The sequence below is a fragment of the Anomaloglossus baeobatrachus genome, chromosome 4 (genome assembly GCF_048569485.1).
Source record: "Anomaloglossus baeobatrachus isolate aAnoBae1 chromosome 4, aAnoBae1.hap1, whole genome shotgun sequence".
In the NCBI taxonomy this organism is placed as follows: Eukaryota; Metazoa; Chordata; class Amphibia; order Anura; family Aromobatidae; genus Anomaloglossus; species Anomaloglossus baeobatrachus.
The window spans coordinates 692,367,533-692,382,642 of NC_134356.1; the positions used below are offsets into that span (position 1 = coordinate 692,367,533).

Below are 15,110 nucleotides of genomic sequence, written 5' to 3' on the forward strand. Positions count from 1 at the left end.
TGAATAGAATCAGCCTGATAGTGCCAGTATAGCACTGTATGTATAGAATCATCCTGATAGTGCCAGTATAGCACTGTATGTATAGAGTCAGCCTGATAGTGTCAGTATAGCACTGTATGTATAGAATCAGCCTGATAGTGCCAGTGTAGCACTGTATGTATAGAATCAGCCTGATAGTGCCAGTATAGCACTGTATGTATAGAATCAGCCTGATAGTGTCAGTATAGCACTGTATGTATAGAATCAGCCTGATAGTGCCAGTATAGCACTGTATGTATAGAATCAGCCTGATAGTGCCAGTATAGCACTGTATGTATAGAATCAGCCTGATAGTGCCAGTATAGCACTGTATGTATAGAATCAGCCTGATAGTGTCAGTATAGCACTTTATGTATAGAATCATCCTGATAGTGCCAGTATAGCACTGTATGTATAGAGTTAGCCTGATAGTGTCAGTATAGCACTGTATGTATAGAATCAGCCTGATAGTGCCAGTATAGCACTATATGTATAGAATCAGCCTGATAGTGCCAGTATAGCACTGTATGTATAGAATCAGCCTGATAGTGTCAGTATAGCACTTTATGTATAGAATCAGCCTGATAGTGCCAGTATAGCACTGTATGTATAGAATCAGCCTGATAGTGCCAGTATAGCACTGTATGTATAGACTCAGCCTGATAGTGCAAGTATAGCACTGTATGTATAGAATCAGCCTAATAGCGCCAGAATAGCACTGTATGTATAGAATTAGCCTGATAGTGCCAGTATAGCACTGTATGTATAGAATCAGCCTGATAGTGCCAGTATAGCACTGTATGTTTAGACTCAGCCTGATTGTTACAGTATAGCACTGTATGTATAGAATCAGCCTGATAGTGCCAGTATAGCACTGTATGTATAGAATCAGCCTGATAGTGCCAGTATAGCACTGTATGTATAGAATCAGCCTGATAGTGCCAGTATAGCACTGTATGTATAGAATCATCCTGATAGTTACAGTATAGCACTGTATGTATAGAATCAGCCTGATAGTGCCAGTATAGCACTGTATGTATAGAATGAGCCTGATAGTGCCAGTATAGCACTGTATGTATAGAAGCAGCCTGATAGTGCCAGTATAGCACTGTATGTATAGAGTCAGCCTGATAGTGCCAGTATAGCACTGTATGTATAGAATCTGCCTGATAGTGCCAGTATAGCACTGTATGTATAGAATCATCCTGATAGTTACAGTATAGCACTGTATGTATAGAATCAGCCTGATAGTGCCAGTATAGCACTGTATGTATAGAATCAGCCTGATAGTGCCAGTATAGCACTGTATGTATAGAAGCAGCCTAATTGCGCCAGAATAGCACTGTATGTATAGAATTAGCCTGATAGTGCCAGTATAGCACTGTATGTATAGAATCAGCCTGATAGTGCCAGTATAGCACTGTATGTATAGAATCAGCCTGATAGTGCCAGTATAGCACTGTATGTATAGACTCAGCCTGATAGTGTCAGTATAAAACTATATGTATAGAATCAGCCCGATAGTGCCAGTATAGCACTGTATGTATAGAATCAGCCTGATAGTGCCAGTATAGCACTGTATGTATAGAATCAGCCTGATAGTGCCAGTATAGCACTGTATGTTTAGACTCAGCCTGATTGTTACAGTATAGCACTGTATGTATAGAATCAGCCTGATAGTGCCAGTATAGCACTGTATGTATAGAATCAGCCTGATAGTGCCAGTATAGCACTGTATGTATAGAATCAGCCTGATAGTGCCAGTATAGCACTGTATGTATAGAATCATCCTGATAGTTACAGTATAGCACTGTATGTAAAGAATCAGCCTGATAGTGCCAGTATAGCACTGTATGTATAGAATCAGCCTGATAGTGCCAGTATAGCACTGTATGTATAGAAGCAGCCTGATAGTGCCAGTATAGCACTGTATGTATAGAGTCAGCCTGATAGTGCCAGTATAGCACTGTATGTAAAGAATCTGCCTGATAGTGCCAGTATAGCACTGTATGTATAGAATCATCCTGATAGTTACAGTATAGCACTGTATGTATAGAATCAGCCTGATAGTGCCAGTATAGCACTGTATGTATAGAATCAGCCTGATAGTGCCAGTATAGCACTGTATGTATAGAAGCAGCCTAATTGCGCCAGAATAGCACTGTATGTATAGAATTAGCCTGATAGTGCCAGTATAGCACTGTATGTATAGAATCAGCCTGATAGTGCCAGTATAGCACTGTATGTATAGAATCAGCCTGATAGTGCCAGTATAGCACTGTATGTATAGACTCAGCCTGATAGTGTCAGTATAGCACTGTATGTATAGAATCAGCCCGATAGTGCCAGTATAGCACTGTATGTATAGAATCAGCCTGATAGTGCCAGTATAGCACTGTATTTATAGAATCAGCCTGATAGTGCCAGTATAGCACTGTATGTTTAGACTCAGCCTGATTGTTACAGTATAGCACTGTATGTATAGAATCAGCCTGATAGTGCCAGTATAGCACTGTATGTATAGAATCAGCCTGATAGTGTCAGTATAGCACTTTATGTATAGAATCAGCCTGATAGTGCCAGTGTAGCACTGTATGTATAGAATCCGCCTGATAGTGCCAGTATAGCACTGTATGTATAGAATCATCCTGATAGTGCCAGTATAGCACTGTATGTATAGAGTCAGCCTGGTAGTGCCAGTATAGCACTGTATGTATAGAATCTGCCTGATAGTGCCAGTATAGCACTGTATGTATAGAATCATCCTGATAGTTACAGTATAGCACTGTATGTATAGAATCAGCCTGATAGTGCCAGTATAGCACGGTATGTATAGAATCAGCCTGATAGTGCCAGTATAGCACTGTATGTATAGAAGCAGCCTAATTGCGCCAGAATAGCACTGTATGTATAGAATTAGCCTGATAGTGCCAGTATAGCACTGTATGTATAGAATCAGCCTGATAGTGCCAGTATAGCACTGTATGTATAGAAGCAGCCTAATAGCGCCAGAATAGCACTGTATGTATAGAATTAGCCTGATAGTGCCAGTATAGCACTGTATGTATAGACTCAGCCTGATAGTGCCAGTATAGCACTATATGTATAGAATCAGCCTGATAGTGCCAGTATAGCACTGTATGTATAGAATCAGCCTGATAGTGTCAGTATAGCACTGTATGTATAGAATCAGCCTGATAGTGCCAGTGTAGCACTGTATGTATAGACTCAGCCTGATAGTGCCAGTATAGCACTGTATGTATAGAATCAGCCTGATAGTGCCAGCATAGCACTGTATGTATAGACTCAGCCTGATAGTGCCAGTATAGCACTGTATGTATAGAATCATCCTGATAGTGCCAGTATAGCACTGTATGTATAGAGTCAGCCTGATAGTGCCAGTATAGCACTGTATGTATAGAAGCAGCCTAATAGTGCCAGAATAGCACTGTATGTATAGAATTAGCCTGATAGTGCCAGTATAGCACTGTATGTATAGACTCAGCCTGATAGTGCCAGTATAGCACTATATGTATAGAATCAGCCTGATAGTGCCAGTATAGCACTGTATGTATAGAATCAGCCTGGTAGTGTCAGTATAGCACTGTATGTATAGAATCAGCCTGATAGTGCCAGTGTAGCACTGTATGTATAGACTCAGCCTGATAGTGCCAGTATAGCACTGTATGTATAGAATCATCCTAATAGTGCCAGTATAGCACTGTATGTATAGAGTCAGCCTGATAGTGCCAGTATAGCACTGTATGTATAGAATCTGCCTGATAGTGCCAGTATAGCACTGTATGTATAGAAGCAGCCTAATAGCGCCAGAATAGCACTGTATGTATAGAATTAGCCTGATAGTGCCAGTATAGCACTGTATGTATAGAATCAGCCTGAAAGTGCCAGTATAGCACTGTATGTATAGAATCAGCCTGATAGTGCCAGTATAGCACTGTATGTATAGAATCATCCTGATAGTGCCAGTATAGCACTGTATGTATAGAGTCAGCCTGATAGTGTCAGTATAGCACTGTATGTATAGAATCAGCCTGAAAGTGCCAGTATAGCACTGTATGTATAGAGTCAGCCTGATAGTGTCATTATAGCACTGTATGTATAGAATCAGCCTGATAGTGCCAGTATAGCACTGTATGTATAGAATCATCCTGATAGTTACAGTATAGCACTGTATGTATAGAATCAGCCTGATAGTGCCAGTATAGCACTGTATGTATAGAATCAGCCTGATAGTGCCAGTATAGCACTGTATGTATAGAAGCAGCCTAATTGCGCCAGAATAGCACTGTATGTATAGAATTAGCCTGATAGTGCCAGTATAGCACTGTATGTATAGAATCAGCCTGATAGTGCCAGTATAGCACTGTATGTATAGAATCAGCCTGATAGTGCCAGTATAGCACTGTATGTATAGACTCAGCCTGATAGTGTCAGTATAAAACTATATGTATAGAATCAGCCCGATAGTGCCAGTATAGCACTGTATGTATAGAATCAGCCTGATAGTGCCAGTATAGCACTGTATGTATAGAATCAGCCTGATAGTGCCAGTATAGCACTGTATGTTTAGACTCAGCCTGATTGTTACAGTATAGCACTGTATGTATAGAATCAGCCTGATAGTGCCAGTATAGCACTGTATGTATAGAATCAGCCTGATAGTGCCAGTATAGCACTGTATGTATAGAATCAGCCTGATAGTGCCAGTATAGCACTGTATGTATAGAATCATCCTGATAGTTACAGTATAGCACTGTATGTAAAGAATCAGCCTGATAGTGCCAGTATAGCACTGTATGTATAGAATCAGCCTGATAGTGCCAGTATAGCACTGTATGTATAGAAGCAGCCTGATAGTGCCAGTATAGCACTGTATGTATAGAGTCAGCCTGATAGTGCCAGTATAGCACTGTATGTAAAGAATCTGCCTGATAGTGCCAGTATAGCACTGTATGTATAGAATCATCCTGATAGTTACAGTATAGCACTGTATGTATAGAATCAGCCTGATAGTGCCAGTATAGCACTGTATGTATAGAATCAGCCTGATAGTGCCAGTATAGCACTGTATGTATAGAAGCAGCCTAATTGCGCCAGAATAGCACTGTATGTATAGAATTAGCCTGATAGTGCCAGTATAGCACTGTATGTATAGAATCAGCCTGATAGTGCCAGTATAGCACTGTATGTATAGAATCAGCCTGATAGTGCCAGTATAGCACTGTATGTATAGACTCAGCCTGATAGTGTCAGTATAGCACTGTATGTATAGAATCAGCCCGATAGTGCCAGTATAGCACTGTATGTATAGAATCAGCCTGATAGTGCCAGTATAGCACTGTATTTATAGAATCAGCCTGATAGTGCCAGTATAGCACTGTATGTTTAGACTCAGCCTGATTGTTACAGTATAGCACTGTATGTATAGAATCAGCCTGATAGTGCCAGTATAGCACTGTATGTATAGAATCAGCCTGATAGTGTCAGTATAGCACTTTATGTATAGAATCAGCCTGATAGTGCCAGTGTAGCACTGTATGTATAGAATCCGCCTGATAGTGCCAGTATAGCACTGTATGTATAGAATCATCCTGATAGTGCCAGTATAGCACTGTATGTATAGAGTCAGCCTGGTAGTGCCAGTATAGCACTGTATGTATAGAATCTGCCTGATAGTGCCAGTATAGCACTGTATGTATAGAATCATCCTGATAGTTACAGTATAGCACTGTATGTATAGAATCAGCCTGATAGTGCCAGTATAGCACGGTATGTATAGAATCAGCCTGATAGTGCCAGTATAGCACTGTATGTATAGAAGCAGCCTAATTGCGCCAGAATAGCACTGTATGTATAGAATTAGCCTGATAGTGCCAGTATAGCACTGTATGTATAGAATCAGCCTGATAGTGCCAGTATAGCACTGTATGTATAGAAGCAGCCTAATAGCGCCAGAATAGCACTGTATGTATAGAATTAGCCTGATAGTGCCAGTATAGCACTGTATGTATAGACTCAGCCTGATAGTGCCAGTATAGCACTATATGTATAGAATCAGCCTGATAGTGCCAGTATAGCACTGTATGTATAGAATCAGCCTGATAGTGTCAGTATAGCACTGTATGTATAGAATCAGCCTGATAGTGCCAGTGTAGCACTGTATGTATAGACTCAGCCTGATAGTGCCAGTATAGCACTGTATGTATAGAATCAGCCTGATAGTGCCAGCATAGCACTGTATGTATAGACTCAGCCTGATAGTGCCAGTATAGCACTGTATGTATAGAATCATCCTGATAGTGCCAGTATAGCACTGTATGTATAGAGTCAGCCTGATAGTGCCAGTATAGCACTGTATGTATAGAAGCAGCCTAATAGTGCCAGAATAGCACTGTATGTATAGAATTAGCCTGATAGTGCCAGTATAGCACTGTATGTATAGACTCAGCCTGATAGTGCCAGTATAGCACTATATGTATAGAATCAGCCTGATAGTGCCAGTATAGCACTGTATGTATAGAATCAGCCTGGTAGTGTCAGTATAGCACTGTATGTATAGAATCAGCCTGATAGTGCCAGTGTAGCACTGTATGTATAGACTCAGCCTGATAGTGCCAGTATAGCACTGTATGTATAGAATCATCCTAATAGTGCCAGTATAGCACTGTATGTATAGAGTCAGCCTGATAGTGCCAGTATAGCACTGTATGTATAGAATCTGCCTGATAGTGCCAGTATAGCACTGTATGTATAGAAGCAGCCTAATAGCGCCAGAATAGCACTGTATGTATAGAATTAGCCTGATAGTGCCAGTATAGCACTGTATGTATAGAATCAGCCTGAAAGTGCCAGTATAGCACTGTATGTATAGAATCAGCCTGATAGTGCCAGTATAGCACTGTATGTATAGAATCATCCTGATAGTGCCAGTATAGCACTGTATGTATAGAGTCAGCCTGATAGTGTCAGTATAGCACTGTATGTATAGAATCAGCCTGAAAGTGCCAGTATAGCACTGTATGTATAGAGTCAGCCTGATAGTGTCATTATAGCACTGTATGTATAGAATCAGCCTGATAGTGCCAGTATAGCACTATATGTATAGACTCAGCCTGATACTGCCAGTATAGCACTGTATGTATAGACTCAGCCTGATAGTGCCAGTATAGCACTATATGTATAGAATCAGCCTGATAGTGCCAGTATAGCACTGTATGTATAGAATCAGCCTGATAGTGTCAGTATAGCACTGTATGTATAGAATCAGCCTGATAGTGCCAGTGTAGCACTGTATGTATAGACTCAGCCTGATAGTGCCAGTATAGCACTGTATGTATAGAATCAGCCTGATAGTGCCAGCATAGCACTGTATGTATAGAATCAGCCTGATAGTGTCAGTATAGCACTGTATGTATAGAATCAGCCTGATAGTGCCAGTGTAGCACTGTATGTATAGACTCAGCCTGATAGTGCCAGTATAGCACTGTATGTATACAATCAGCCTGATAGTGCCAGTATAGCACTGTATATATAGACTCAGCCTGATAGTGCCAGTATAGCACTATATGTATAGAATCAGCCTGATAGTGCCAGTATAGCACTGTATGTATAGAATCAGCCTGATAGTGTCAGTATAGCACTTTATGTATAGAATCAGCCTGATAGTGCCAGTGTAGCACTGTATGTATAGACTCAGCCTGATAGTGCCAGTATAGCACTGTATGTATAGAATCAGCCTGATAGTGCCAGTATAGCACTGTATGTATAGACTCAGCCTGATAGTGCAAGTATAGCACTGTATGTATAGAATCAGCCTAATAGCGCCAGAATAGCACTGTATGTATAGAATTAGCCTGATAGTGCCAGTATAGCACTGTATGTATAGAATCAGCCTGATAGTGCCAGTATAGCACTGTATGTTTAGACTCAGCCTGATTGTTACAGTATAGCACTGTATGTATAGAATCAGCCTGATAGTGCCAGTATAGCACTGTATGTATAGAATCAGCCTGATAGTGCCAGTATAGCACTGTATGTATAGAATCAGCCTGATAGTGCCAGTATAGCACTGTATGTATAGAATCATCCTGATAGTTACAGTATAGCACTGTATGTATAGAATCAGCCTGATAGTGCCAGAATAGCACTGTATGTATAGAATCAGCCTGATAGTGCCAGTATAGCACTGTATGTATAGAAGCAGCCTGATAGTGCCAGTATAGCACTGTATGTATAGAGTCAGCCTGATAGTGCCAGTATAGCACTGTATGTATAGAATCTGCCTGATAGTGCCAGTATAGCACTGTATGTATAGAATCATCCTGATAGTTACAGTATAGCACTGTATGTATAGAATCAGCCTGATAGTGCCAGTATAGCACTGTATGTATAGAATCAGCCTGATAGTGCCAGTATAGCACTGTATGTATAGAAGCAGCCTATTTGCGCCAGAATAGCACTGTATGTATAGAATTAGCCTGATAGTGCCAGTATAGCACTGTATGTATAGAATCAGCCTGATAGTGCCAGTATAGCACTGTATGTATAGAATCAGCCTGATAGTGCCAGTATAGCACTGTATGTATAGACTCAGCCTGATAGTGTCAGTATAGCACTGTATGTATAGAATCAGCCCGATAGTGCCAGTATAGCACTGTATGTATAGAATCAGCCTGATAGTGCCAGTATAGCACTGTATGTATAGAATCAGCCTGATAGTGCCAGTATAGCACTGTATGTATAGAATCAGCCTGATTGTTACAGTATAGCACTGTATGTATAGAATCAGCCTGATAGTGCCAGTATAGCACTGTATGTATAGAATCAGCCTGATAGTGTCAGTATAGCACTTTATGTATAGAATCAGCCTGATAGTGCCAGTGTAGCACTGTATGTATAGAATCCGCCTGATAGTGCCAGTATAGCACTGTATGTATAGAATCATCCTGATAGTGCCCAAAATAGCACTATATGTATAGAATCAGCCGGATAGTTAAAGTATAGCACTGTATGTATAGACTCAGCCTGATAGTGCCAGTATAGCACTGTATGTATAGAATCCGCCTGATAGTGCCAATATAGCACTGTATGTATAGAATCATCCTGATAGTGCCAGTATAGCACTGTATGTATAGAGTCAGCCTGATAGTGCCAGTATAGCACTGTATGTATAGAATCTGCCTGATAGTGCCAGTATAGCACTGTATGTATAGAATCATCCTGATAGTTACAGTATAGCACTGTATGTATAGAATCAGCCTGATAGTGCCAGCATAGCACTGTATGTATAGAATCAGCCTGATAGTGCCAGTATAGCACTGTATGTATAGAATCTGCCTGATAGTGCCAGTATAGCACTGTATGTATAGAATCATCCTGATAGTTACAGTATAGCACTGTATGTATAGAATTAGCCTGATAGTGCCAGTATAGCACTGTATGTATAGAATCAGCCTGATAGTGCCAGTATAGCACTGTATGTATAGAATCAGCCTGATAGTGCCAGTATAGCACTGTATGTATAGACTCAGCCTGATAGTGTCAGTATAGCACTGTATGTATAGAATCAGCCTGATAGTGCCAGTGTAGCACTGTATGTATAGAATCAGCCTGATAGTGCCAGTATAGCACTGTATGTATAGAATCAGCCTGATAGTGTCAGTATAGCACTGTATGTATAGAATCAGCCCGATAGTGCCAGTATAGCACTGTATGTATAGAATCAGCCTGATAGTGCCAGTGTAGCACTGTATGTATAGAATCAGCCTGATAGTGCCAGTATAGCACTGTATGTATAGACTCAGCCTGATAGTGCCAGTATAGCACTGTATGTATTGAATCAGCCTGATAGTGCCAGTATAGCACTGTATGTATAGACTCAGCCTGATAGTGCCAGTATAGCCCTGTATGTATAGAATCCGCCTGATAGTGCCAGTATAGCACTGTATGTATAGAATCATCCTGATAGTGCCCAAAATAGCACTATATGTATAGAATCAGCCGGATAGTTAAAGTATAGCACTGTATGTATAGACTCAGCCTGATAGTGCCAGTATAGCACTGTATGTATAGAATCCGCCTGATAGTGCCAATATAGCACTGTATGTATAGAATCATCCTGATAGTGCCAGTATAGCACTGTATGTATAGAGTCAGCCTGATAGTGCCAGTATAGCACTGTATGTATAGAATCTGCCTGATAGTGCCAGTATAGCACTGTATGTATAGAATCATCCTGATAGTTACAGTATAGCACTGTATGTATAGAATCAGCCTGATAGTGCCAGCATAGCACTGTATGTATAGAATCAGCCTGATAGTGCCAGTATAGCACTGTATGTATAGAATCTGCCTGATAGTGCCAGTATAGCACTGTATGTATAGAATCATCCTGATAGTTACAGTATAGCACTGTATGTATAGAATTAGCCTGATAGTGCCAGTATAGCACTGTATGTATAGAATCAGCCTGATAGTGCCAGTATAGCACTGTATGTATAGAATCAGCCTGATAGTGCCAGTATAGCACTGTATGTATAGAATCAGCCTGATAGTGCCAGTGTAGCACTGTATGTATAGAATCAGCCTGATAGTGCCAGTATAGCACTGTATGTATAGAATCAGCCTGATAGTGTCAGTATAGCACTGTATGTATAGAATCAGCCCGATAGTGCCAGTATAGCACTGTATGTATAGAATCAGCCTGATAGTGCCAGTGTAGCACTGTATGTATAGAATCAGCCTGATAGTGCCAGTATAGCACTGTATGTATAGACTCAGCCTGATAGTGCCAGTATAGCACTGTATGTATTGAATCAGCCTGATAGTGCCAGTATAGCACTGTATGTATAGACTCAGCCTGATAGTGCCAGTATAGCCCTGTATGTATAGAATCAGCCTGATAGTGCCAGTATAGCACTGTATGTATAGAATCAGCCTGATAGTGCCAGCATAGCACTGTATGTATAGAATCAGCCTAATAGCGCCAGAATAGCACTGTATGTATAGAATTAGCCTGATAGTGCCGGTGTAGCTCTGTATGTATAGAATCAGCTTGATAGTGCCAGTATAGCATTGTATGTATAGAATCAGCCTGATATTGCCAGTATAGCACTGCCTGTATAGAATCAGCCTGATAGTGCCAGATTAGCACAGTATGTATAGACTCAACCTGATAGTGCCAGTATAGCACTGTATGTATAGAATCAGCCTGATAGTGCCAGTATAGCACTGTATGTACAGAATCAGCCTGATAGTGCCAGTATAGCACTCTATGTATAGAATCAGCCTGATAGTGCCAGTATAGCACTGTAGGTTTAGACTCAGCCTGATAGTTACAGTATAGCACTGTATGTATAGAATCAGCCTGATAGTGCCAGTATAGCACTGTATGTATAGAATCAGCCTGATAGTGCCAGTATAGCACTGTATGTATAGAATCAGCCTGATAGTGCCCAATATAGCACTATATGTATAGAATCAGCCGGATAGTTAAAGTATAGCACTGTATGTATAGAATCCGCCTGATAGTGCCAGTATAGCACTGTATGTATAGAATCATCCTGATAGTGCCAGTATAGCACTGTATGTATAGAGTCAGCCTGATAGTGCCAGTATAGCACTGTATGTATAGAATCCGCCTGATAGTGCCAGTATAGCACTGTATGTATAGAATCATCCTGATAGTGCCAGTATAGCACTGTATGTATAGAGTGAGCCTGATAGTGCCAGTATAGCACTGTATGTATAGAATCAGCCTGATAGTGCCAGTATAGCACTATATGTATAGAATCAGCCTGATAGTGCCAGTATAGCACTGTATGTATAGACTCAGCCTGATAGTGCCAGTATAGCACTGTATGTATAGACTCAGCCTGATAGTGCCAGTATAGCACTGTATGTATAGAGTCAGCCTGATAGTGCCAGTATAGCACTGTATGTATAGAATCAGCCTGATAGTGCCAGTATAGCACTGTATGTATAGACTCAGCCTGATAGTGCCAGTATAGCACTGTATGTATAGACTCAGCCTGATAGTGCCAGTATAGCACTGTATGTATAGAGTCAGCCTGATAGTGCCAGTATAGCACTGTATGTATAGAATCCGCCTGATAGTGCCAGTATAGCACTGTATGTATAGAATCATCCTGATAGTGCCAGTATAGCACTGTATGTATAGAGTGAGCCTGATAGTGCCAGTATAGCACTGTATGTATAGAATCAGCCTGATAGTGCCAGTATAGCACTATATGTATAGAATCAGCCTGATAGTGCCAGTATAGCACTATATGTATAGAATCAGCCTGATAGTGCCAGTATAGCACTGTATGTATAGACTCAGCCTGATAGTGCCAGTATAGCACTGTATGTATAGACTCAGCCTGATAGTGCCAGTATAGCACTGTATGTATAGAGTCAGCCTGATAGTGCCAGTATAGCACTGTATGTATAGAATCAGCCTGATAGTGCCAGTATAGCACTGTATGTATAGAATCAGCCTGATAGTGCAAGTATAGCATTGGCATTAGGTTATATACAAAAATCCTGGTGATGGGTTCCCTTTAAAGTACTTAGCAAAAACGTAAAGACACATTCCTTAGCTGAAGTTTCTTTTTTACCCAGTGCCAGCAAGCACAAGTAGTTTTTCACCACTCATTGCAGATTTTGCAATTAAATACAGATTCTGCATTCAAGGCTTGATTTTCTTTTAACTGAAAGTATGAACCATGTTTTTTGAGATGCTGCACTTTTCTTTTTTTTTTAAGAGTAATCTTACTATCCCTATGACTTCAGTACAAGTCTTCAATTACTGAAGTGGGCATATTGTTTATGCGTGCAGGAATTGCCGTCAGCCCACCGCAGCAGCCGGTGGTGATCACCCCTTAATGATTTAGGACATACTGGTACATCCTCTGTCGTGAAGGGGTTAACATAACAGGTCTCTTTATTTTTGGAATATCTGATTTAATTGTCAACCCCAGATTCTGTACACTTCACGTCTTTACTGCAATTGTTGCAGCATGTTTTCCCATCATGAAATTACAAATAGCAAATTCACAGCATGGCATTTTAACTTTCATTAGTTTACTTTTATTTTTGATTTAAGATCATTCATTTTATTATAATAGAATAATCTTCATTTCTATAGCGCCAACATATTCCACAGCGCTTTACAAATCAGAGGTTCATATAAAGACAATGATAAGTAACAGATATAGATATATACAAATAAAAATCAAGAATTAAAAAAAAAACTATGAGGTTAAGGTTGTGCAACTGATTGACTGGACTCATTTGAAAAGGAACCTGTTAGGTCCCCTATGCCCTCCAACCCAGCAGGATTCATAACTGTATGTCTTAATTTCCTCCCTAACCAGCTCTCTATTATGCTATTTACTAATATGAATGTTTTAAAAAATAACTTAAATAAACCTCAGTTTCCCTTTGCCTCTTACTATTCGGAAGTGCGTTGTTTATCCAGAGTAGTTGGCCCTCTTTCCATGTTAACATGCCACTGTGAGCATAATAACATGATTTACTTGAACTAGTACCACCGCCAGATCATGGAAATATTGCACATGCACGCAACTCATTTTGGCTTTATCTGTGTGCCTCAGAAGCAGAGTGGACACTTGCAGGCTTCATTAGGGGCACTCCACGTGACCGAAAGTTCAGTAGATGACTCTTGTACTTTTTTTTAAGTTACATTTAGCTTCCTTTCCAATCTTTAGAAAGCAAACGAGCTAGGAGGAAGAGGAGGTATAATGGTTTAAGGGACCCATTCCTCATCTCAATCAAAGCAGTATGATGCAGTCTCTGACAGCGACACCATCAGCTGTAATCAGTGTTCTGCTCTGTACACTTCTCTTTTTCCAGCTGATAGTAATGTGGCTATAATTAATTTAAATTAAAAATTATGGATTAATTAATACTAAAAGACATAACTTTGTTACCTTCCCACAAAACCTGCAGGTGAAATTATCCACAGTCATTTTCATATCACTCATCACAGGCTCCTTGTTTTCTTGACTTGTTTCTGGGAATAAAGAAAAAACATTGTTGGATATTTTGATATAACTGCAAACTAGAGGGGGTCAAATCTTTGGAAATTCAAATTCACTAGTTTACATAAGTTTTGATCTGCTGTGAATTCCTAGTACAAGCAAACATTTACCGTATTTTTTGCGTTTTAAGACGCACCGGAATATAAGACGCACCCCAAATTTAGATTAAAAAAGGTAAAAAAATAAAAATGGGGTCCGTCTTATACTCCGGTGTTGTCTTACCGTAGGGGGGCAGCAGTGGTGGTGAAGCGGGGTCACAAGAGGTAGAGGTTGTGCTTGCAGGCCCGGCGGGTCCGTGGTGGCAGGTGCTGCAGGGTCCGTGGTGGCAGGTGTGATGACATCCATGGTGGCAGGTGTGGCGGGGGCCGTGGTGGCAGGTCGGGTCCGTGGTGGCAGGTGCGGTGGCGGGTGAGTGGTGCAGCAGGCCAGTGCGGTGAGTGTCCCAGCGTCCGAAATCTCGGTTCAAATGATGGCGCCTGGAGCGGTGCATGCGCAGATGGAGCTCTCATCCAAGGGCTCCTGTTGTGAATGTTAGTTATGTTTTGGCTGCTGGGAGGCTCCCTCTGGTGGCCAGGAATGTTTTAGACTTGGACCAGGTGTGTTGTGCAGTGGGTGTTTCCTCTGCTAACTCTCTGCTTATTTAAATCCTGGTCTGATTGCAGGCTGTTGCCGGATGTCAGTTGTTCTTTGTATCTCCAGCCTGCTTAATCCTGCTCTACACCACATCTTCCCCAGATAAGTGCTTGCTCTTTATTTATTGTCTGGTTCTTTTGTTTATCTGGGTTTGTCATTTGCTGTGGTTGGTTTCAGGTTATTTGCTTGCAGGGATTTTCCCCCTTAGTGGATTGTTGAGGAACTCCCTGCAGTTCTGTGTGGAGTATAACTCCTTTGGGTCCATGTGTTTGTAGCATGTTGAATTTGTTATGATTCTTGTTTTCTGTTCATTGGTATGACAAGGGCACCTGGTATAGGACGGAGTTCAGATCGTGCGATCTGAGGGCCTATTTG

General features: G+C 40.8%; 1 protein-coding gene across 1 annotated transcript in view; it reads right to left on the reverse strand.

Moving 5' to 3' along the window:
- The window catches only part of LOC142302168 (uncharacterized), a 552,463-nt gene that overhangs the window by 131,563 nt on the left and 405,790 nt on the right, over positions 1–15,110 (reverse strand). Inside the window, exon 16 of the mRNA XM_075343251.1 lies at positions 13,992–14,074. Within this exon, the coding sequence (XP_075199366.1) occupies positions 13,992–14,074 (83 nt within the window). The remainder of the gene's footprint in view (positions 1–13,991; positions 14,075–15,110) is intronic.